Here is a 26,007-nt window from a genome sequence, read left to right as displayed (position 1 = left end):
GCCAACCCATCGCAGGACACACACACACTCTCATTCACTCACACACTACGGACAATTTTTCAGAGATGCCAATCAACCTACCTACCATGCATGTCTTTGGACCGGGGGAGGAAACCGGAGTACCCGGAGGAAACCCCCGAGCCACGGGGAGAACATGCAAACTCCACACACACACACACACAAGGCCATCGCGTTCTCGTTTCATTTAAAACCCCAGCGTAAGACTCCTGTTGGCCACTAGGGGCGCCACCTCACACACACACACGTAGACGAAGATGGACAGCATTGTATAAGATATACTTGTTATCAGATCATTTTTAAGGACAATAGCCCTGGTTTGTTAAATAGCTTCTCTTATGATCACTGGGTTCATCTGGGAAGCTTATAAAAGCTGTACAATTTCAAAGACACTACAGAGAGGGAAAGAGCATATTAATATAAAATAAATAAATATATATATATATATATATATATATATATATATATTATTGTGTCTTTATACCTTTTGGTGTATGCATATTTAAGTTATTACAGAAAATACCGTATTATCTAAACATTTTTTTATAAATCTGTATTATTGAGGTCTGTGGATTTTGTGGTGTTTTTTTTTTTTTTTTTTTAATGTACTTATTTATTTACTTTAAAGTGAACAGTTTTTACAGATTTTTTTACTGGTTCCCACCTGAAAAAAAGTTTAAGAACCCGTTGTACACAGTATGCATTTAGTGTAGGGGTGTATGAGCGTGTATAAAGGTGTATGAGCGTGTATAAAGGTGTATAAACGTGGTGTATGAGGTCCATAAGCCTAGCCCTTTAAGGGAATGGTGTAGTAGAGTTCAGAACCAGGGTGTGGCCTTGGACTACATTCATCATTACTGTTTCACTCGCTTTCTCACCACTGTGTGGGATCTGATACAAAAGCAAGGTTAAAGACTAAAGATATCTGAAAGTCGGTATTTATTGTGTATCACAACGAATCTAAACCTGTTGATCGTGTGATATCTCCGGTTTTAGCGATTCGCACTTCCGATTTATTGCCCCAGAAACACTTCCAGTGTTGTTACAAAGTGATTTATTACTTATTCCCCCAGTAACGTGGAGTAACTGGTACGGTAGGTTCAACTTTAACTCGTCTTTCACATGTATTCCTTTACGTATATAAAATAGAACTCGTCTGTTTTGGAATAAACGTCTTTCATTTCTTTCTTTTAAAACTCCCCTAATTCGGGCTCTGGTGGTTTTATTGAAGAGAAATGCTCAGACACAACAGACTTAATATTTTTGTTGACTGTTTCTGAAAACTTGTGTTAAAGTAGTTTTAGTGTCGTAACATTGATATGTCTTTGAGTTTTATTTTACTGTGTAAAGAGTTTAAGTCCTAAATGGTTTATTATTAAATGGTGAGGCTTGACAGATATCAGCTTGTCTACATTCTGACGTTGTGCAATGTTCTAAATTAAAAGTCCCCCCCCCCAAAATAAATAAATAAATAAATAAATAAATAAAATAAAATAAATAAAAACTCCAGGGGAAAAATAAGAATTTACTAAAGGTTAAAAATGATAGATAATTATCCACTGACCACTAATTATCAACTGATCAGTGATCATTGGTTAGCAGTTAGTTATGTATATTTTTTTGAAGATACCACTTTTAGACCATACTTTTTTTTTTTTTCTAAACGCTTATTTCCCCCCTGTAATAATTCTAAACACTGAGATAATGACCTTTTTCTGTTTTTTGTTATTTTTTGTCCTAAACATTCAAAATTCCTAATTGTTTGGATCAGAAAATATGTCGATCTGATACCGATCTGCTGCAGCAGGTAACGTTGCCACCTCACAACTTAAAGGTCCCTGGTTTCATTTTAAACTCAGGTGTCAGAGTGAATTTTCAGTTCTCTTCCTTGTATTCTCTTCCTTGTATTTTGTGGATTCTCTGGTTTTCTCTTACTGACCGTAATAATACAGACAGACAGACAAGCCATGCTAAATTCAGCCTCATTTGGGTTGGGTTTTTTTTTCTCCCATTCTTATACATCAGAATCAGGTTGTGTGTTGACATTCACTCACTCATTTTCTACCGCTTATCCGAACTACCTCGGGTCACGGGGAGCCTGTGCCTATCTCAGGCGTCATCGGGCATCAAGACAGGATACACCCTGGACGGAGTGGCAACCCATCACAGGGCACACACACACACTCTCATTTACTCACGCAATCACACACTATGAACAATTTTCCAGAGATGCCAATCAACCTACCATGCATGTCTTTGGACCGGGGGAGGAAACCGGACTACCCGGAGGAAACCCCCGAGGCACGGGGAGAACATGCAAACTCCACACACACAAGGCGGTGGCGGGAATCGAACCCCCAACCCTGGAGGTGTGAGGCGAACGTGCTAACCACTAAGCCACCGTGCCCCCCAGTGTGTTGACACACGCAAGAAATTCGGTTCCAGCTGTTTGTGACTCTCAAAAGTACAGACATAAATAACACTATACTATACAAGATATTACAGACTATACAAGACAATACAGTCGATGAGATACAATATAGACAGTATGAGTATTAAATATGAATACAGAATATATGGCTGATCAATTATGTCCATAAATTGTGAGAAGTGCATGGTAGTGCAAATAACAATATTGTGCAATATACAGCAGCAGTAGTGTGTGTAACATATACGGATGATGTGATGACTGACAGTTCTGATAATGCAGTACTTGTAGATACGAAGCAGGAAATATAATTGATTCAGTGTTCTTAGGATAGGCACTGCCTTGACTAAACAAGAGCTTACTGAAGGTGAATGAATGCTATTGATGCAGCAAACTGATGCTGTATATTGTTATGAAACACCACTCAATACCACGACTGTCAGGTTTGTGCTTGTGGTCTGCCCAAATCAGACCACTTCAAAGCTTGTTGTTATAGAGGTGCAACCTAACTGCAGATTTGTAACGATCATAACCTTAAGAATCAACTGAAAACGTGTGATTTTGTGACCTCCTCTACCATCCACTTCACTTCCTATGTGAGGGCACAATTAATCTCTGACTGGACTGACAAAAAACAATTTCCAGCTTTTGAAGCCTCTTTACTTAGTGGTTAGCACGTTCACCTCACACCTCCAGGGTCGGGGTTCGATTCCCGCCTCCACCTTGTGTGTGTGGAGTTTGCATGTTGCAGGTTTCCTCCCTCGGTCCAAAGACATGCATGGTAGGTTGATTGGCATCTCTGGAAAATTGTCCCTAGTGTGTGATTGCGTGAGTGAATGAGTGTGTGTGTGTGTGCCCTGTGTTGGGTTGGCACTCCGTCCAGGATGTATCCTGCCTTTGAAGCCCGAAGACGCCTGAGATAGGCACAGACTCCCCGTGACCCGAGGTAGTTCGGATAAGCGGTAGAAGATGAATGAATGAATGAATGAATGAAGCCAATTTATTGAGGCCCTTGTTTGCATTTTCCCTTTTGATTTATTATGAAAATTATTTTTTACTTGAGGAAAAGCAAGCACATTCTACAAAAGGAGATTATTTTCTCTCTCCTATGCAGGCACTTACCGAGGCAGGGGAAAGAAGTTGGTTCTCTACTATGGAACTCTTCGGGCTGTTTAAGATGCAGTTCATTTGTCATCTCTTCATCTGTTACGTGTTTCTAGTTAGTGGGCTCATAGTCAACTTCTTGCAGCTCTGCACACTGCCGTTGTGGTGCATTAACAAACAGCTGGCTCGCAAGGTCAACTGTAGGCTGGCATACTGTGTCTGCAGCCGTAAGTACGAACACTTGATGCTTTGCTCACAAAGCCTATCAAAGTTTCTAGAAATAGGAAGTTATATGTATTGGTGTGTATATTAGTAGCAATGGGTCACAACAATCCAAAAAAAAAAGTAAAAATAGTGCTTTAAAATGTATAGTTTTCACTTCTGTTTGCTTGTTACAAAACATTTCGGTATATTAACAATTGAGAGCAACGCAGAAAAGGAAGTGATCTTAGTATCTTAGCATGATTTCTTCTCCTAGACATTCATAAATATTATATTTATGAATGTCTAGGAGAAGAAATCATGCTAAGATATTAAGTGAAGTCAAAACCGATCCTTATAATTGCTTTCGCAGCCATTTAAGCACCAGTCGACAATTAAACATTTTAGTGTAAAACATTCAGACTCAACATCCCCCACAAAAAAAATACAAAAACTCTGTGAACAGTAGAAAACATAGCACTATATATTCGAATAATACTTTTTATAGATTGCTTGTGTTGTCCCTCCTGAAAACAGTATTTTAACTCGCCATCAAAAGATTTGTCACTTGCAGGTATATTTTTTTCTTTTAAAAATTTTCAAGTGTAAAGAATTGTGAACTAAATAGTGTAAAAATAAAGTGTAAAATAAACGTCTGGAATGCCTAATAAATACAGTTATTTTTAACACTGCACTTGATGTAAATCAGCCTCCATAAAAGCTTAATCACAAAACTTAAAAATTAATTCAGCAGAAACATAGCTGTCAGAAATTATTACAGGACATCAGACAGTAGGTATATATCGTCGCTGTCGGGCGGAATCCTCGTATCTCCAAAACCGTTATTTTTCAGGAAATTAAAAAAACGCCGTACCTTATCTGCAGTGCACAGGGTTTAGTCCGCGTTACAGTGGATTGTCTTGCGCTAAATTCCTGTCCTCAGACGAGCACCAGAACTAGCGGGGGTCAAGATTTTTTTTTCTTTGAGCCCAGTGTTTTGAAGACATTTACCTCAGAAGACATGTTGATTCGTTGCGACTCCTATTAAGGAGAAACTCCCGCGGAGTGAGGAAGAGGGGGACAGTTGAAGTGTCCAATGGAGTTATGAGATTTGCGCTCAAGCTATTTTCAAGACTTTAGATTGGTTAATAACTTGTAAAAATAACAGACCCATGTGGGGACTGACCAATAGCATCGATATGTGAAAAAATATGAAATTGACCAAATTTGGACATACGAGGTTTCCGCCCGACAGCGACGATATATTGGTTGTATGTATACCTTATTTAAAAAAACTTATTGCAGTGTTTGCTTAATTGCCTTTATTACAGTATAACATTTATGATTTTAACTCCTGTTTTTGCATAGAGATGGTGGCACTCCTGGAATGGTGGTCAGGGACAGAATGTACACTGTACACAGATCCTGAATCCTACCCCTTTTATGGCAAAGAAAATGCTATTGTTATCCTCAACCATAACTTTGAAATTGATTTTCTGTGTGGTTGGACCTTTTGCGAAAGGTTTGGTGTGTTAGGGGTAAGAAACATCCAGAATTTTTACTTGGTCTTAAATGTTTTTATTTGACTAAATGGACATTAATATAAAATTTTATGTTTACATTTATGGTATTTGGCAGACCTGGTACTAAATTACTTTGAAGATAATAAATACAGTGGGGATGTAGTATAACATGCAAACGAACAAGACAATACAAAATCTGTTAATCAGGGGGATCGAACATTATTATACATATAATATAAATTGAATACTATAAAAAAATTGCATCCTGATGACAATAGAATGACCACAGAAAGATAGAGTTACTGGAAGGTTGTATTTTCTATCAGGCATTCTGTCTGACTAAATACCCAAATATCAGTTTTATTCAACGCATATAAACGCAGATGTGCTTCAGGATGGCACTATAATTAGTTGCAAAATGGATGCTTCTTGTATATTCTGTAATTATCGTATTCATAAACAACAATCCACTCCGCTTCTGGTAATTTTATGTAAAAAACTGTTTTCATATACAGAGCTCAAAGGTCCTGGCAAAGAAAGAACTTGCATATGTTCCTATAATTGGCTGGATGTGGTACTTTCTGGAGATGGTCTTCTGTAAGAGGAAATGGGAAGAAGATCAGAAAACAGTTGTGCAGAGCCTTCAACAACTTAAGGATTATCCAGAGAACTTCTGGGTAAAGGTTTTCTAATAATAATTTGCTTTGTTATACTTCTACAGAATTTGATTGCTGAAAATTACTATTTAATTCAAGCCAAGGAAATTGAACGCACTTTACCCTAGTTTAATGTTCTACATTAATTTTAGAGAATCCCATCTGTAAAAAGTAGTGAATGGAGGAAAATACTGTGCCTCCAAGAAATGTACCTGGCATTTCACACACATCAACCATAATATTTTATATCAACCATATGTTAATATTGTGCATGTCCCACTTTAGCCATAAAAACAGCCTTTACCCTTTAAAGTATAGACTCCAAAAGACCTATGTGCTCGCACCAAGATGTTAGCAGCAGATCAATTAAGTCCTTCAAGTTGTAAAATGGGACCTCTATAAATCTGACTTGTTTGTCCAGGAAATCCTACAGATGTTAGATGGTATTGAGATCTATGGAATTTGGAGGCCAAGTAACACTTTGACATGTTCCTCAAACCCATTCCTGTACAATTTTTTGCAGTGTGGCCAGGCTTATAATTAGGGTTGGGTATCAAAAGAAATTTTCCGGTTCCGATTCCGATTCCATAATAAAATAAACGTGAAAAATAATACTGCACAAAACTGAGTCAATTCCATTTGTGTTTATTAATCGCTCTTTAAATATTTTTAACAGAGCATTTCAATTCAGATCAATTTAAATTGAAATAAATCCAACATCATATTTAACATCCAGAATTACAACTTAGCAAAACAGTTAGCAATTTTTCTGAAGAAACATTAACATGTCTGCTTTCTCTGGGAGAAGACGAGACCTTTCCTGGCTTATTGTATCTCCAGCTGTGGAGAAAACTCTCTCAGAGGGGGGGGATTTGCTTCATTGTTGTAGCTTTGGAAGTGAATCCACACTTTAGACGTTTTTTTTAGACATGTTTAACACAAAGCGTACCTCAGCACAGTAGCGCGAGTGACTGATTTCTGTGGTAAGCTGCGTTAATTTGGTTGCGTGACTGTAAACAGTGTAAACAATTAATATACATGAGGTAAGACATGGCTATTTAAATTGAATCCCAGCGCTTTGCCTGTCATCGCATCGGAACCGCGTTTGGAACCAAAACTTAAAGATTCCGCGCGGTTCCGGTTCCTGTTAAAAAACAGAACCGGTTCTGAATAAGAACCGGTTCTCGGTTCCCAACCCTACTTATAATGCTGAAAGAAGTCCTCTGCGATGCAGAGGTATACTTGGTCTGGAACAGTATTATTTAGGTGTTATGTGTTAACATCCACACAGATTGAAGGACCCAAGGTTTCCTGGCAGCACACTATCCAGAAAACCACACTGCCTTTGCCAGCTTACCTTTTTACTATAGTGCATCCTGGTGCCATCTTGTTCCCAGATAAACAATGCACATGCACTCGGGTGTTCACATGATCCATGAATCCAGGTCACCACCTTTATTGCTTCATGGTCCAATTCTAATGTTCAAATGCCCATTGTAGACTCTTTGTCAGCATGGGTACTCTGACCGGTCTCTCCAGCTCATTGACGTGACATGGGTTGTGTTTGTGTACAGAAATATTTAAGCCATGTGAGAGACACTCAATTGAACTTACGTCTGGGCTTTGACATTCCAAGACATTTAAATGTTTCCCTTGCTTTAGCAGTATGATTAGGATCATTGCCATGCTGGAAAATGAACCTCCATCTGTCTCAACTCTCCAGTTGAATGAAACATGTTTTCCTCGACAATCCAAAGCCTTCCCACAGCATGATGCCGCCATCACCATGCTTTCTTGTTTGGGCTCAAATGTTGGGTTGTTGGGTTTCTCATGATGGCCAAAAAGTCTAATTTAATCCTTATCTGACTAAAGAACCACCTTCTATGTTTTTGGAGAGGCTGCTAAACAAGTTTTTTTTTTTATCTGGCCAGTTTTCCATAAAGTCGGTTGCTTGCTTAGTTTTGCTGCAGCCTCAGGGGACTTTCAGAACAGGTCAATTTATAGTGACATCAAGTGACAACCATATGAAAATATGGACTTTAATAAAACTGGAAAACTGGACTTTAATAAACTAATTGTGACTTCTGATGTTAATTGTTTGGAACAGGGTTTTCATAACAAAGGGGGTGAAAATATATGCACTAAATTTTTTCATTCCACTCCAACTATTTGGATAAAATTCTATGAAAAAAAAAAATACAAATCTAAATTCTATTAATTTTTAAAAGCTTACAGAAACAACCACCAGTGTCACTTAAAATTAACACTCCTTAAACCAATAATTAATTTTCTAGATATTTACCCACTGCCAATGGAAAAAGGACAGGAATTAAGCTTTTGACTGGCAAATTGAAAGGCCAGGATTGTAAAAGTAACCGAAGTTAAAGAAGAATGTTTGTTCTTCGGATGTTCGTTGAACTTAGAGTTATGAGTTTTATGGGTCAATAAATGCTGAAGCAAAGTAATTCAGGTTGCGCACATCACGTGCACAATAAAAAGTTTTAAGATGTTTAAGTTTGCCACCTGCAGCTGCTTGCTTATACAGCAGTTTTGCAACAGGTTATGCAGTAAGATAAACAGATCTGCTGCCTGTGTGTTCACGATTGTAGCAGAAACTGGACTATTTTGAGTTTAAAATGATTTAAATTCATGGTGAAGATTAACCATTTTTTTTTTTATGTAATCAAAACACAATTTTCTCATATTGATCAACATTGTACTGTATGTTCAACCTGAGGCTCTGATTGTTTGCTCAGTTCCTTCTATACTGTGAAGGCACTCGCTTTACTCAGAAGAAACACAAGATTAGTATGGAAGTGGCAGAGAAAAAAGGACTTCCCAAACTCAAGTACCATCTCTTGCCTCGCACCAAAGGTTTCTGTGTTACTGTTCAACACCTAAGGGGAACAGGTGAGGAAAAAATACAGCAAAACGCCTGAATAATCAAACTCAACTTCAATTTTTTCAGTCTCTCTTATACCAAAAGGGGAGGAAGGATTATTATTTTTTTTTCTGACTAAATTTGTGTCTCCTATGTAGTTACTGCTGTGTACGATTCTACACTTAATTTCAGAAACAACGAAATACCGACTTTACTCGGAGTACTAAATGGGAAAAAATACCATGCTGATTTATATGTGAGGTAAGAGAAACATTTCATTCATTTTATTTAAATATTGTATATTTGACCTTTTTACAGATATTAAAACTGAACACATTCATTCATTCATCTTCTACCGCTTATCCGAACTACCTCGGGTCACGGGGAGCCTGTGCCTATCTCAGGTGTCATTGGGCATCAAGGCAGGATACACCCTGGACGGAGTGCCAACCCATCGCAGGGCACACACACACACACACTCACGCAATCACACACTACGGGCAATTTTCCAGAGATGCCAATCAACCTACCATTCATGTCTTTGGACCGGGGGAGGAAACCGGAGTACCCGGAGGAAACCCCCGAGGCACGGGGAGAACATGCAAACTCCACACACACAAGGTGGAGGCGGGAATCGAACCCCCAACCCTGGCCAAGGCTTGGGGAATACTCTTTGCCTTGGCAAACAGAATATATACAGTATGCTAACACAAATGTTTAACTTTCTCTTTATTTTAAATGGAATGTTTTACACAGATGTTTTGAGATTATATTAAATAAATATTAAAATGCAGATCCATTTAACACTCTCAGATGTGCAAAGAAATGCATTGAACTTAACGTACGTGTGCCGCATACCGATTAGACTGGAGACATTTACACAACATTTTCTTTTAAAGGACTTGCTTTGTGGTTGGTAGGTGAATTTTAGTTCAGTTGCTGGAGTGTGTATGAAATTAAGTATTCCTATGATATCCGCTGAAAAGCAGAAATCCTACACTGGTTATTGTTCTTTCATGTGAATTCTTAAACTTTATTTAATTAATTAATTGATACAGTCCACTGTGTTTTGGCTTTGTGCTTCTGTGGCACTTTATAACACAGTAGCTTCCCAACCTGACTCGAACACTTAGTTTGTATGAAAAGTCATTTTCTAGTCTGATTATATTATTATTATCCTTTTAAGGGTTTGGTATTTAGAACACATTCTGTCTACCAGCTGTCTGCCATGTTTTAGTTATGAGAAGGCAATTTGGATTTTTGTGTGTTTGATTTAGGCGGATTCCATTGGACTCAATCCCAGACAATGAGGCTGAATGTGCCATGTGGCTCCATAAACTTTACCAGGAAAAGGTGAGAGAAACCCATACGTTTTTAGTAGGGAATAATATAGTAATAAAAAAAAAAAAAGAAATTGGAAAGGAACTCACTCACTCACTGACTCATTTTCTACCGCTTATCCGAACTACCTCGGGTCACGGGGAGCCTGTGCCTATCTCAGGCGTCATTGGGCATCAAGGCAGGATACACCCTGGACGGAGTGCCAACCCATCACAGGGCGCACACACACTCTCATTCACTCACGCAATCACACACTACGGACAAATTTTCCAGAGATGCAAATCAACCTACCATGCATGTCTTTGGATCGGGGGAGGAAACCGGAGTCCCCGGAAGAAACCCCCGAGGCACGGGGAGAACATGCAAACTCCACACACACAAGGCGGAGGCGGGAATCGAACCCCCAACCCTGAAGGTGTGAGGCGAACGTGCTAACCACTAAGCCACCGTGCCCCCCTTGGAAAGGAACTACAATTCTGAATTGCATAATGTTTTCGCACCACACATTTTCTTTTATTAAATGTACCCTTACATTTAGACGCATCTTGTAGGTTAAAAAACATTAGCCCATCTTACTCACTAGGTTGAAGGGTCACCAACCAAATTATCTAGTCAACTGCGAGGAAAGTATTATGTCCCGTTTGTGGGTAAAAATATTGGTTTGTCTTTCCATAAGTATTTTTATTATTCAGATCATAATTAAAGATCATAATATTTGAATGAGTGTTCTTGTATGTTCTGCCACAGGATGAGTTTCAGGAAAAATACAATCTGACTGGTCGTTTCCCTGGCCCCACACTGACTCCCTCCTTCCGCCCCTGGGCCTTGCTCAATTGGCTGTTTTGGATCTTGCTTCTACTCTTTCCCCTCTGTCTATTATTGCTGCAGTTGTTCCAGTCTGGGTCAACTTTCATCATTTTCACTACAGTTGTCCTGTGCTTTGCAGGTACCACGAGTGTCCCATTAAAACTAAGAGATATGTTTAATACAGTATTCAACATATTAATGTCAGAATCTAGTAAAGTATTGGTATTTTGCAAAGTTGGATTAAAACATGGAAATGATGCAAGAAGCGTTGATTACGCAACTTTACACTGAAATGAAAAATCCCCATGTTTCATTCAGAAGGTGATCAAGTGGTTTGGGGGCAAGTATATTTCTCGTTCTCCGAATTGTAATTTCATGCATGTCAGTTAAAATATTGATCATTAATGCTGCATGAATCCATACCGAATTAAAGGTCCAATACGTCCATTTTCTTTTTTTTTTTGGTTTTCTTTACCGCAAGAAATAAGCTTTTATGTAAAAAGGTTTTGTGTGTCTTACCATAAGCATAAGGACCATTTCAAAATGAAAAGAAATGGACGTGGGCCTTTAATCAGAATAGCATGCGCATAAGTAATACAACAGCAACATTAAATTATTGCATCTGGAGCAAATCTTAATTGAAGAGAACTGGCGTGTGGACAGATTTAGGTGCTTGCCAACAGGATTTTTATGCTAACAAATGAATCAGTTTTAAGCCAATCCAAAATTTGGTCAATTAAGATTTTGTGGTTTCCAGTTTCACATAAAATGAATATATTTAAACACTTCTGTATGGGAATCACACTTTTTTTTTTGTTTAGTGAATCTTAAACTACGTACAATAAAGAAAGAGGGTAACATTAATATGATCAACCTTCTTTTTCAGCATCACTTGGTGTTCGTTGGATGATAGGCCAGACAGAGATTAATAAGGGCTCAAGCTATGGAAACAAAGGTGGTCAAGTAAATAACATCGCCTAAAGGAGCAAAGTGGACCGACATGGACAGAAACATCAGCAGCATGTATCCCAGAGAGGCCAAGAACAGTGTTCAACAAAAGAGGGAAACAACAAAATGGACAAAGACAGTAACGGGAGTGTTGACTCCTCATATGGAAAACAGCATGCGTCGTCATTTGAGAAGAGAAAAGACGTTAATGTATGCAATAATGCTGACAATAAGTTTTGTCAAAATTGTGATTCTCATTTATGTCCAGAATGTTTTTTTTTTAATGATGCAGTAAGCCATTAATTAAAAAACTGACCTGTTTATTAATGAATTTCTCTTTACATTTCAAACACTGAAGGAATTATTACAGAACCGGAAATATGTGTTTTAGTAGGTATTGACTAGGGTTTAGGCAAACAATTAGCATATGACTATTTGAAGATCAAATTAAAAAAAAAAAAAAAGGTTAAACATTTTCTAACCAGATATTATGGTAAGGCAGTTGTAGGGGGAGCTGTGTGTGTTCATTATTTAGAGAAGAAGTGAAACATTTTCTCTTCAGCTGTGCACCCAAATATTAAAGGCATACCATCGGTAAAGATCGACCAACACAGCAAAAACCTAAAGATTCACGTAAAAATGAACAATTGTCCTTGGAGAATTAAACGCAAAATACAATATTTAAAATCAACAACAATAAAAACTAACATAACAAAAACATTTCCCTTAAGCATCTCTTTTGCACAAGGGACAAATAAATCCCTAAGCAGCGATTTCTTCCAGCTTTCTCCCACTCTGCTGATCACATTTATTTATTGTGCTTTGAGTGGGAACATGAAAAGTGCCTTCTAATCTTTTTCCCAAAATGTATTCCTTGTTGCTTGCTAATCAAAATCAATCTCCACTGAGACACGAGTGGCTTTACAATATGCTTTATACAAAAAAAATAAACCTTAACCTTATTCTTACATTATGTACAGTGTGCCACAGCTATCTGCTACCGTTTGAGTTAACGCAACCGACTGGCCCTTTAAATCTGTAACTGAACATGTAAGACCTGCTCTCATACATGGCAAAGTGTACCACCACCAATCACTGAGCGACTGAGAGATTTACATCTTCTTTGCTCCTTGTTCCTTTAAGTTCCTTGTACCACAGTTCCTTAAGAATATCATACATAGTAGTGCAAGCATTTGTAAACATAGAGAGCGCAGGGCCACCGCTGCTTCATTCTTCATCTGTGCAGACCTGTAATTAAAACGTAGAAGAACAAGACGATATCAAAATAACATTTAGTAATTAACTGTATGCTTAAGTGACTAAAATGTAATTATTTGACAAAAGAATAATGTCCTGCAACACTGTTCTACTGGACAGCATGGCTAGGGTTGCAAAGGGGGCGGAAAGTTTCTGGAAATTTACCACGGGAACTTCATTCATTCATTCATTCATCTTCTACCGCTTATCCGAACTACCTCGGGTCACGGGGAGCCTGTGCCTATCTCAGGCGTCATCGGGCATCAAGGCAGGATACACCCTGGACGGAGTGCCAATCCATCGCAGGGCACACACACACACACACACACACACACTCATTCACTCACGCAATCACACACTACAGACAATTTTCCAGAGATGCCAATCAACCTACCATGTATGTCTTTGGACCGGGGGAGGAAACCGGAGTACCCGGAGGAAACCCCCGAGGCACGGGGAGAACATGCAAACTCCACACACACAAGGCGGAGGCGAGAATCGAACCCCCAACCCTGGAGGTGTGAGGCGAACGTGCTAACCACTAAGCCACCGTGCCCCCTAAACTATATCATATACAAACATAAATAAACATTTTGTTTTTAATCTTGGGGGAGTGTGTGTGTGTGTGTGTGTGTGTGTGTGTGTGTGTGGGGGGGGGTCATCAAATGATCTGTGCATGTGTAACACTCCTAATTTACTGCTTTTTAAGAGTTAGTAAGGTAGTTATTAAGTTTAGGTACTGGGTACAATTAAGAATGTAGAATAAGGTAATGCAGAATAAGGCATTAATATGTGCTTAATAAGTACTAATAAATAGCCAATATTCTATTAATATTCATGCTAATAAGCAATTAGTTAAATGACCCTAAAATAAAGTGTTACTGTGCATGTTATGGAAGAATGCAAGTACATGCAGGGGGTTTGGCCTCAATGGCCCTCCAGTAAGCAGTGTGCAAGTGACCGAGGAACGTAGGGAACAAATTCAACTTAAATTGCATTAAATCTTGGTGTTTTAAACAAAATTATGCTGTTAAGATTTTTTTAACTACATTTAAGTTCCTTGTTATAGGAAACTTTGCATTTTTTAAAAAAAATTCCCAGTTTATTTCCATATATTCCCGTTAATTCCCATGGAAAGTTTCCAGCCTTGAAAATTCCCGGAATTTTGCAACCCTAAGCATGGCACAGCATAATATACGAGTACATCCAGACTCAGTAATAGCCATGCGCTCATTGTGAGGTAAAGTCTACCAACAGCAAAATACTAAAAATCACTTTTTTTTCTTTTCTTTGTGTGAAGTTTTCACATCTCTCTCACGGGGAAACCTTGAGCATAACAGCAAATTTGCATGTAACCCAAACGAAGCCAAATACAATATGCGTGGCAATGCTTCCGTCACATTAGAGTATGTTTGCCAGAGAACATATAACATACGACAATTGTTCAAAAAGTTATTTGAACGTCACGTTATTTGACTTCATTTCAGTGTTGTATGTAACACGAGGTGCACAGCACCATAGTCATACCATATAAAGTAAGCAATCACAGGACACAGAAAGCCGCTTGGAATTTAAGTCAGGAGTAAGAATAACAAATTACTAATTAATTGTTACAGAAAATAGACCTTTTTTGCACTACTATCCAATTAAAAAGCAATTTTTCCCCAAATAACGGCGATAGAATTAACTTCTAACGTCGTCTTATCAGCTTCTGGTATTTTCTGTGGTACCCAGTTTGAGAATTGCTTCTACATGGAACAGTTCTGCAAATATACTAAACAAATATTTACAAAGGCAGTTTTAGCACAATTACAATACAACTGTGTGCATGAGATTCAGACCTTGACGAATGGATGATCTAGCAAGACACTGGCAGTTGGACGGCATTTGGGCTCACTCTCTAGACAGTGGGCCAGGAAGTCTTTCCCCTCTGTGCTCAGTTTCTCTGGAATGGGTGGTTTATGTCCCATGCCAACCTTATACATGATCTGAAAATTGTGCTCATACTCATGCCATGGTCTCTACACAGGGAGAAATGCAAAGAAAATAATAATTAGCAGAAACAAGAACTGAGTGTGTGTGTGTACATTTTAAAAAACACTGCTTTTAATTTATTCATGTAAAATTCATTAGAATCAAACAAACTATGCATAACACCAAACTGCGTTAAAAATCAGTAACGCATGTAATTATATGAGCGCTACAACAATAAGAAAAGGAGGGAGGCTTCTGAAGATATAACATTTACAGTAACATTTACAGTAACATGGTACTCCCTAGATTTTGTGGTGCACTGTGGGATTAGTTTAGGAAGCAAACATTTGAGTGCATTGGAAAGATTTTGCAAGTGAGACAGCCCTGAAAATGGCTGGACTACCGAACTAGGGAGCCGATTCAGACACAGTAAGAAATGATCAGCTTCTCCCTTCATGCCTTTCACAAGTGTGCCTGACTGGCCACGACTGAGCTTGATTAATACATGGCACGTTTCTGTTTTAAAACATTTTCTCTGAATTGTTAAATCCTCACTTTTTACTCCTTAAAGGCAGGGTCTCCGATTTTTTAGAAATGCTTATTAGTCGGGCCGAATAATAAACAAAAATCAAAACAAACGTGTAGCCAATGAGCAGAAAGGGGCGTGTCTTGTCAATATGTGCGGAGAGAGTGTGCGCATGTGTGACATTAGCAGAAAGCAGTTTTAACATTGACATGGAGGATAAAAACAAAGAAAGAAAGTGAAGAAAGGCTTACGATGAGACAAGAAGTAGGACGTGTTAATATAGGATCAGCTTTCCAGCGCTGGAGAGAACTGAAGGAGCAGGAAGTTGGTCACATATTCACAGATTGGAGTTTCCCGAGTCAATAACTCCTGAGCTAAACACTGTTACTACACAAATAACACCTCTTTTCTATCGTAGTAATGTAGAGACGCAGCTACAACCGCGTTTTGTGTAGTAACAGCGTTTAGCTCAGGAGTTATTGACTCGGGAAACTCCAATCTGTGAATATGTGACCAACTTTACTTAAGACGCCGAGGCGCTTTTTTCCTTCTCGATAGGTGAGTAACGTTGGTTTTGCTTTGTTACACAGAACTAATATATGCCTTTGTCCTTTACATGATTATGCTTGTGTGTCATTTTTGCTTGTTTGTTTATCTACAATCGTATTGTTCTTCCCTTCAGCTATGATAAAGACACATTTCTTTCCATTAGTTGCCTGGGTTGTGTATGTATGTGTGGGCGGAGCTATCAATACAGGGGTGGGACCCATTTGGGTTAGGGGCGTGTTTGTTTTGGTGATTTCAAATGTCGACATTGGCTTTCAAAAATCGGAGACCCCAACTTTAAATGTGTTTGTTTACTGCTTTAATTTCCAACAATTTGATTTTTTTTTTTTTTTACAACCAAACTGAAAAGTAAAAAAAATAAATAACATTTACAAATTAAAAAAATTAGAAGGTTGTGCTTCACTGCCTGCTTTTCTCCTTTATACAGTGATGTAGTTTTCCTGTGCTCAAACTCATAGCTCAAACCAACAAATGTTTAAACAGGACAGACCTGGGCAACAAGAAACAGTATTTTAGATATAGATGTGTTGAAAAATGCTTCAGAGAACCACAGAATACCACAGGCAGAGAATGTTCACCTTCAGCAGTATACCACTTAAGCACACTAACAACAACTAAAATTCCAACCCCCCCCCAAATAAATAAATAATATTATAATAATCATTGAAATTGCAAATAAAAATTCGCAAAAAAAATGAAATTGTTGATTATTGCGAATGGCTCGTTTCAGTGTCGGAATTTTGAAGAAAGGTGAAAAGTATACAGGCGTGAATAATAAGTAAAGAGGAAGGCAGCAGGTACAGTACCTTTCCGGTGACCATCTCAATCAGGACACAACCAAGACTCCAGATATCAGCTGCACGTCCATGACCCTCACCCTTTGCCCTTGTGATGACCTCAGGAGCCATGTATGCTAAGAGGGAGAGAGTGAGAATTAAAAAAAAGGAAACAAAGATTTAAAAAGCTGTCTAAATCGCAGTAGTTATAATGGTGGGTTGTGAACACAAGACTATGTTATGCTAATAATATTTTGCAAGGTCTGGAAGTGACAATGACTGGTGTTTCAATCCAGCTACTAAAGCCTCACCTGCAGTACCCAGTGTGCTGTTCACCTCTCCTGGCATAGTATGAGCATTATTTTTTAGCTTGACCGAGCAGCCAAAGTCCCCCAGCTTTATGAGCCCAGAAGACGTAAGGAAAATATTGGCTCCTAAAATGGCAAAGAATAGACAGCGTGAAGCAGTTTCTCAAGCAAGTTCCTATCAGTGATCTTGTGTAGACATCATGGACAACATACCTTTAATGTCACGGTGCACAATACCATGTTCATGGAGCACATTTATAGCTGTAGTGATCTGCTTACAGTACAATCGGATTACATGCTCTTGCAGTCCTAGTCTGGAAACCTCTTCCAGCGTCCCTTCGTCACAATACTCCATAAAGATATACATCTCTTCCTGAGAGATGAGGAGTAAAAGAGAGGGAGGTTGGGAGACCACAAGTGTAGGAAAACAATTAAAGAATCTATCTGAAATTCAAAGAGCCTTACCCGATGTAGCTCGACTCCAAAGTAACGGACCAGGTTTGGGTGTTTAATCCCTTCAAATATTTTCAGCTCATCTGCAGTCTCTTTTATTGTTTTGTGGTCATTAGGCTGGAAACGAATCTTAATACAAAATGCAGACACACTAAAAACTGATGGGCACATTATGCAAGCTTGGCTGTTATACATTGGCAGTATCACAAGCAAGAGTGTTATATAAAGTAAAGTCCAAATTCAATATTCATTATTATAAAAAAGAAAGAAAAAAAAAGAAAACTGAAAAGTGCTACATTCAACCCCTTCAGTCTAGTACAGTACCTGGTAAAACCACATTATTGCTTAAACCAGTGGTCTTCACTATTTTTTTCATGTGAGCCACACTGATAGGACAAAGTCAATAGGAGAGCCACTTTCACCGCAAAGTATGCCAAGTTATTCAGTCTTAAATAGCTTATCTGCTTAAATACAATGTACAATATTGCAATACAATAATTACTCGAGTTGCGGATGATGCATGCTCCCCATCAGTTACCTCTTTTGTCACTGTCACATTGCTTTGTTGCTGTTCATTTTGTGCGCGGGATTGTTTGATAAGAAATCGATCTATTTTTTAGTCCGTGTGTGTACAGTAAACACAAGTTGTTAACTAGCATGAAACACAAACTAGCCTCCGGCAGGCAGCCAAAAACTGGCTATTGCGCAGAACACAGTGAGTCAGTGACGAGTCAAATAATATATATAAATATATATTATTATTTGTAATAGAGCACATTCGTTTTTCTATGCTTCCCTGATTGTTTTTAATGTTATTTAAATGAAAAATACATTTTAACCACATGATCATATCATGTCTTGCTAAAAGCTGAAGTTCATTGAAGCAGTTTGTCTCACTATATTTTGCAACACCTGTCATTCAGTTTTAATAAGCTTCCCAGAGCCCACTGAGAAAAAGCATCCACACAGCATAATCCCACCATCCCAGTACTTTACTGTTAGTCTGGTGTTTGTAGCTTAGGACATGCATATCTTTCTGATATAACCTGTTTTACACGGGTCACCCTGATGCTTTCTGGCTAACTCTAGAGGTGCTTTGTTGTGAGTTCTCTTCTGTTCTGGCTTCTTTCTAGCCACCCTCCTATCTAGGCTAGTTGTATGGAGAGCACTTGGCTAAGACACTAAGCCATTTCCTATCTTGTCCATTTCTGTACCTTTAACTGTAATATTCTTAAAATGCACAGGGGTTGAATATAATAAGGATTGTAAACAGTGCTTTTCATTTTTTCCTTCCTTTAAATCAGTATCACATTAAATTAAAGTTTAAAATAAAAAATATGAGAGCAAAGAAAAATCAAGGCTTTTTGTAATCCATAGAAATTTGTTCAATACTTTTATAAGGCACTGTATATCACCATACCTCCTTCATAGCCATTAGTTCACCTGTGTCCACATTAATACATGCATAGACCTTTCCATATTGTCCTTCCCCTGTGTACAGATAATAGAGACATAATGAAATAGCTAAATAAAAAGATGCCCATACTAGACAGACAAATAAACTTTCATACCGATCTTGTTGCCTCTCTGCCATTTAAAGGTGACCTTGCGCAGACCCACATGCATAATGTTGTCATAGGACTTGGGTGTGCTGCACACCTGGCCAATAACATTGCGCTGCCTCAGGGCGGCATAGCGTTTCTCCTCAAAGGAGCAGATAGCACGAAATACCATGTCCATTGTATTCTGACATGTAGTTGTGTCTATAAAGAAAAATGAGAGAAGGAAGCAAATACCAAAGATTAATCAATGTGGGGAAAAAATGAACTCAAAATTTTGTATGCTTCTGAATTGATCTCAGTCAGGAAAACTAGGGCAGTGGGAGCATTTCTGGTGTTATAAACACCTGAGAAAAAACTGACTGAAAGAACTCTTATTAACTACATCACTCAAAAGCAAAAGTAAAGACTGGCTTTTTAAATTTACATTTACATTTACAGCATTTGGCAGACGCCCTTATCCAGAGCGACGTACATAAGTGCTTAAATCTCTAACATTGAAAACATTAATGCTGGATCACTAAGTTACATACTTAAGATACCATGAGTTTAAAACATTTGTTCAGAGTTACAATGAAAAAGTGTCAAAGGTGTTTTATTTTATTTATTTATTTATATTTATTTATTTATTTATTTTAAAATCCAACCTTTTGACGGGCAAATAAAGTTACGGAGCTCCCAACTACGGCGAGTGGCGGCATTGGGATCTGCTTTTGGATATGATGGCTCTAAAGAGAAAAAAAACAAAGTAATTGAGCAATGGAATGGCAAAATCAGCACAAGTATTCCATAACTAGTCTGGATTGGTACTTCATAGAAGGTATGAAGGCGAAATGCACATTTCTTTAAAATTTCGGCATTATTAGGAAACATGAAAAAGGACTGTATATCTGTGGTATTTATGACTATGCACTGGGTGTAGTTCAGAAGGTTCTACTACATTTCTGTTGACTGTTTCTGTTCAGTTCATGCTATGAATGCATCTCGTCGCTGTCGGGCGGAAACCTCGTATGTCCAAATTTTGTCAATTTCATATTTTTTTACATATCGATGCTATTGGTCAGTCCCCACGTGGGTCTGTTATTTTTACAAGTTATTAACCAATCTAAAGTCTTGAAAATAGCTTGAGCGCAAATCTCATAACTCCATTGGACACTTCAACTGTCCACCTCTTACGGTTTTGGAGATACGAGGATTCCGTCTGACAGCGACGATATATGAATCAGTAGGTATGACAAATGTACTTAAGGCAAATCTTTCCACCTGTATTGTAGTTCAGCTTTTGGATGTTCGTCAGAATAGATAAGGTTATATCATCTAACATGGAGCAAGTCATGATTACTGTATAACATAGAGATCAAATAATCAGATCAGATGGTCTACTGTGGTCTACAAAAAGCATCCAAAGGAAAAAAAACCTTAACATAAAAAGTTTGCATTTTCAGTGTTGGAAGTTTGAGAGAAATACATTTTTATGGGTTTTTTTTAATTAGTTCTTTAGGAGAAGTAAAAGTCTCTTAGTTAAACCCAGAGTTGGGTGTTGAGTAATTGTACTCAAGTAACAGTACTTGAATAAAAGTATCTAAAAGTTTACTTGGTGTGTTTCCTGGAAAATGTAAATGAATGGCATACACCTCTAAATTTAGAATTAAAAAAAAATCTGCTCCGTATTCACGAGCATTATTAAAGTAGTTTTTTTATTAATAAAGATTTACAAGTGAAAAAAAAAAGTGATCAGGAATGTGAGTCAGTTATGTTTAAATAATAATATTCCTCAGGTTGTGTCTGGTACCAATCTCCACTAATCTTCTGTCAAAAATAAGGACAGAAGATGCAGATATTTGGTAGTTTAACCCTTCTGCCCCTTTTGGTAGTTTAACCCTCGTCTGCATTCCTATGCAAATTAGGAGCGCTGAGTCAACTTGACCTTGTCTGTTTTGGCTGCTTATAAAAAATGAAGTATATACGACAGCCTTTTTTTCCACCTTTATTTTGCAAAAAAAAATCTGTAATATTTGGTATAATAAACCTTATTAATATGCAAAAATGCCTCATTTTTTATTAAAAAAAAAAAACAAATTTTGAATTATTTTCACTATAGAGGCACAAAAGTTGATGCACAATTACAGGCTGGTATATTTCAAAGCCAGGAGATTGTTTTGAAACCATTTTGACCATTTTTAATGTCATCAAATAATAAAACCTGTTTTTCCAGGCCAAATCGACTTGAATGCTTATAAATCAAAATGCAATGCCCAATGCATGTGTGTGTGTGTGTGTGTGTGTGTGTGTGTGTGTGTGTGTTTAGCATCATTTCGGTAGATCATATTTTGCCCTCTGCTAGGCAAAGGCATATCAAAAGTGTGAAATATTTACAAATATGTAGCTTTTTTCTTCTGGAGGCCTAATGAAATGCAATGCCCTATTTGTGTGTGTGTGTTTGAGTGTGGTGTGTGTGTGTTTTGGGTGCGTGTGTTAGTGGACATTTTATGTGTGCATTTGTGTGTCTGTATGTTCATTGCGCTGAAAAAGACCAAAGTGTGACCTATTGCCCCACTAAATGTGGCCGGGTCAAGTTGGCCCTGGATGACTTGAGGAGTTTTACGAACTCATAAGTTCAACGAAAATAGACAAAATTAATCATTTGGAAAAATCCTGGAAAATTTCAGGCAAATATGTGGAAGGAAACCCAAGTTATGACACATTAAACTTTCCAGCCGGGTCAGATTGACCTGAGGTCTGCAGAAGGGTTAAATGAAATCTCTGTATAAATTAAAGGCGTATGCTTGCAGACTGATAGAAACCTTTGTGCTAAAAAAATATTATCTAATGAACAGACTATAAAAAAAACTCAGACATAGAAACATCACTTTGAAGAAGTATTTAAGATTAAATATCATAGGAACTCTTCTAGATATGATGACTCTAGAATTAACTAGATTATTTCCTGGAGTCATATAAAGGATTAAATGTAGTGGACTCTGCTATATAGAGATTAAAGTGTTAAACACTTCAAAAAAGTAAAATGCAAGCAAAGCACAACATCCAAAGTGGTGCTGCCTTTAGGTAAATGTCTACATTTTTAACAGGAAAAAATGGCCTCAACAATGCAAAGAGATCATATACATCATTTGTAGGCGTGTTAATCTTACACTTACACTTTTACTTGATTCAAAACACTGAAGGGAAAGTCCTGAGCAACAGGGTAACCTTACGTAATTAACAATTCTAAATATAACAGGACTGCTCTCAGACACAGATCTTACCTTCTCTGTCCTCAGTGGGGCTAGAGTGGCGACTTAGGGATCTGAAGTGCAATTCAGCTGCCACTGATGATAGACGGTCATTCTCGTGGACACTGGAAGAATCAAAACACTTTGATTTAGTTTGCTTGTATACAGCATATCGTCGCTGTCAGGCGGAAACCTCGTATGTCCAAATTTTGTCAATTTCATATTTTTTACATATCGATGCTATTGGTCAGTCCCCATGTGGGTCTGTTATTTTTACAAGTTATTAACCAATCTAAAGTCTTGAAAATAGCTTGAGCGCAAATCTCTTATCTCCATTGGACACTTCAACTGTCTGAGAAATTTCGTAACTCCACCTCTTCTTCACTCCGCGGGAAAGCTTCGCGGCATTGCATTATGTGTATTGCATCGCTTATATCTCTTAAACCTTTAAAATAGAGTTTAGGAAGATGTATGTAACTACAGTCATTAGCTTTAGTTAACTATTGAAGCCTTGTCTCTTGTCAAAATGCTCAACGTGACCGCAGACTTTATTAAACACAGCTGGCAGCAGCGACGTCTGTGTCCGTACCGTTCTTATCAATGACAGCATAATCTCGTATCTCCCTGCTCACAAGTCATAAAGCTTGTATCTCCGATAAAACGTGACTTTGGGAAAATGTTGTGTTAATGTTGGTACACAACAGTATATGATAGCAATATAAGGTATAATAACAACTTTAACGATACAATGTTTAATAACAAAAAAAAATACGGCGTTTTTTTAATTTCCTGAAAAATAATGGTTTTGGAGATACGAGGATTCTGCCCGACAGCGACGATATATACAATGGTAAGTAAGAATTTTCCAAGAATAGGATGAGTAGTTTTGATGCAGCTACACTGATACAAAGAAAATCTCAAAAATCGGCCGTGCGCCTAATAATCCTGTGCGCCTTGTGTGTGCACTGAAATCCAAAAATCTGTAAAAATGTTGTTGTGCGACTTTGGAAAGCGCTCCGCTTGATTGACTGTCGGACCATTTCCCGCTGACACAGGGACGTAATACATACACTACGTACGCTGGCAGCGATAAACCAATCAGAGAACATTACGTAATACGTACAGTACGTACGTTTACCTCCACCACATCTCCGGTAGGTAAACTACCGGTATGTTGCAAAACAACATTTGTTTCTTCCTAACCATTATGCGCTCCACACTCCAGTCCAGTAGGTGGCGGTAAATGCACCTTAACTTGGTTTGCCATCCACCAATAAAAATCGGATGTTTACGAGGCACAATTCAAACTACAGGCTATCAGTTACGCGGTTGTAAATGGGAACAGAGCAGCTGTGAAAGAATTCAACATCAATGAATCTATGGTTCGGAATTGAAGGAAGCAAGAAAATGAACTGCGCCAAGTTAAGAAGACACAGTAGATGAGGACTTTGATGGATTTGTGGGAGAAGATCGATTAAAAAATAATGAGTGTGTATTTATTGATAAATAGTAGAATAAAGTTCAACTAAATAGTAGAATAAAGTTGAACTAAACTCACTGTTTTGCTTCTGTTACCTTTTTTGTAGACCGTATGTTTTAGCATGCGCCTTATAATACGGTGCGCCTTATGTATGGGTTAAGTACAGAAATAGACCCCGTAATTGAGACTGCGCTTTATAGTGCGGAAAAAACGGTACATCGATACATCTCATATCAATAAAACTGATAAACTCAATACTCTATACTCAATACTCACTAAAGATAACTCTAATAACAACATAACATCATAACAAATTGCCTTTAATAACAAATTGCCTGATTTATCGAGCTGGATACGAATAGATTTATAGAAACAGTATTAGTACAAGCAATTCCACACGGAAATATGCTATTTATGAAAATCCTGTAAACTGTAAAACAAACAAAAAAAAAAACATCTAGGTGTGTTAATGATATATAAATAATCGTTAACATTTACATATCAGTCGCAATCAGGTGCTTAGTAGAAGAATGGCATGATGAATTAAAACCTGTCTGTACTTCATGAACAAATCCATGAACAAATCCCATCAACAAAATGTTGCAAACACCACTGGCAGAAATGCAGCCCCAAACCACGACAGCCTGTTTCACCCTGTTCCTCTACTAGAAAAGTGGTTAATTAGCTGTTAACCTTCCACAAACACCATTCCTAATTAAGCTTCTTCAATAAATAGGTAATTAGCAATGCCATTCTTTCAGGATCCACTCCATTTAGGTTTAAGAGAACCAAGTTCCTGCTATTGCTCAAATGTAAGGGGAGGTCACTCTAAATTTCTGACACATTAGCTTATAGAAGCTGTTTTTTTTAACACTGCATGCAAATGTCTTGTATTCTCCAATTGTATTCTAATAAACAGACAAGAAATTATTATATATGGGCATTAGACCAATTTCATAAAATGTATTTCTGTCCAGAGTTGCATTAATTTCTCACCAAGATCTTGTATTGATGGAGGGAGATTTGGACCACTGTGTAAAGCTTTTACATGGGATTAAGGTCTGGACTCTGTGTGAAATGTCTCATGCTCTATGAAACACTCTTTTCACAGTTTGAGCCAGATGAATCCTGGCATTGTCATCTTTAAAACTGCCTGTGCCATTAAGGAAGGAAAAAAGCATTGCTGGGAAAACCTGGTCAGTCAGTATATTCAAGTAGTTGGCACAACCTGGGCACATAATGTTGCTGAACCTATTGAAGCAACCACCAACAATAGTGTTGCCCTCACAGGCTTGTACAATAGGCACAAGACATGATGGGTTTATCACTTCATCCGTCTCTCTTCTTACCCTGATGCGTCCATCACTCTGGAACAGGGTAAATCTGGATCAGACCACATGACCGTTTTACATTGCTCCAGAGACCAATCTTTATGCCCCCCAAAATGCCTCACTGTTAAGTGGTTTTCTTAAAGCTACACTGCTGTTTAATCTCAAATCAGTTGAGTTTTATTTGCGTGCTGTGTGTGAAAATACTTTTATTTTCACTATTAATCATAACCACGAGTTCTACTGTTGTTTAAGTTTAAGTGATCTCTGAACATAATCATTCAAGACTCTTTTCTTTTTTTTTTTTTCTTTTTTTTAAGAGAAAAGCAAAAAAAGCACTTTAAAACTATTTTAACTATTTCTTATCACCCTTAATTATATTTAAATCTATAACAACAAGCTCATAAAAACATTCTAATGTCAAACAAAAAATAAATAATAATACATTAGGCAAAAATAGAATCTCATGACCTACCTGGCTCCCTCTGTATTGGGAATGAACAGTGACGGGTTCGGAGGATCACTATGGCATCGAGGTACTTTTACAGGACGAGGATTATTTCGAGGAGCTGGAAAGAAAATGTTTAAAAAAAGACAAAAGCAAGGAGGATATAGAGGAAGACAAATTTATTTCACTTG

At 37.8% G+C, this 26,007-nt stretch overlaps 2 protein-coding genes across 3 annotated transcripts in view; one reads left to right on the top strand and one right to left on the bottom strand.

Moving 5' to 3' along the window:
* The first annotated feature begins 863 nt into the window (after window positions 1-863).
* On the top strand, window positions 864-12,234 carry agpat4 (1-acylglycerol-3-phosphate O-acyltransferase 4 (lysophosphatidic acid acyltransferase, delta)). Its single transcript, XM_060864448.1, has 9 exons — window positions 864-1,112; window positions 3,561-3,777; window positions 5,120-5,289; window positions 5,790-5,951; window positions 8,687-8,840; window positions 8,970-9,072; window positions 10,089-10,164; window positions 10,900-11,098; window positions 11,846-12,234. The coding sequence occupies exons 2-9, from the start codon at window positions 3,600-3,602 to the stop codon at window positions 11,938-11,940; spliced, it is 1,137 nt and encodes a 378-aa protein (XP_060720431.1). The 5' UTR covers window positions 864-1,112; window positions 3,561-3,599; the 3' UTR covers window positions 11,941-12,234.
* map3k4 (mitogen-activated protein kinase kinase kinase 4) overlaps window positions 12,211-26,007 on the bottom strand; it is a 48,357-nt gene continuing 34,560 nt past the window's right edge. For both annotated transcript variants that reach the window (XM_060864446.1, XM_060864447.1), the window contains exons 16-26: window positions 25,844-25,937; window positions 22,594-22,685; window positions 19,975-20,055; window positions 19,340-19,531; window positions 19,189-19,259; window positions 17,781-17,897; window positions 17,529-17,688; window positions 17,319-17,441; window positions 17,038-17,144; window positions 15,006-15,185; window positions 12,211-13,155 (exon numbers count right to left, since the gene is read on the bottom strand). In XM_060864446.1, coding sequence (XP_060720429.1) covers window positions 13,135-13,155; window positions 15,006-15,185; window positions 17,038-17,144; window positions 17,319-17,441; window positions 17,529-17,688; window positions 17,781-17,897; window positions 19,189-19,259; window positions 19,340-19,531; window positions 19,975-20,055; window positions 22,594-22,685; window positions 25,844-25,937 — 1,238 coding nt within the window. In that variant the 3' untranslated portion in view covers window positions 12,211-13,134. The remainder of the gene's footprint in view (window positions 13,156-15,005; window positions 15,186-17,037; window positions 17,145-17,318; window positions 17,442-17,528; window positions 17,689-17,780; window positions 17,898-19,188; window positions 19,260-19,339; window positions 19,532-19,974; window positions 20,056-22,593; window positions 22,686-25,843; window positions 25,938-26,007) is intronic.

This window comes from Tachysurus vachellii, chromosome 2 (genome assembly GCF_030014155.1).
Source record: "Tachysurus vachellii isolate PV-2020 chromosome 2, HZAU_Pvac_v1, whole genome shotgun sequence".
NCBI classification, from domain to species: Eukaryota; Metazoa; Chordata; class Actinopteri; order Siluriformes; family Bagridae; genus Tachysurus; species Tachysurus vachellii.
The sequence above is the reverse complement of the archived record's forward strand: the minus strand, read 5'-3'. Positions and strand labels throughout refer to the sequence as shown.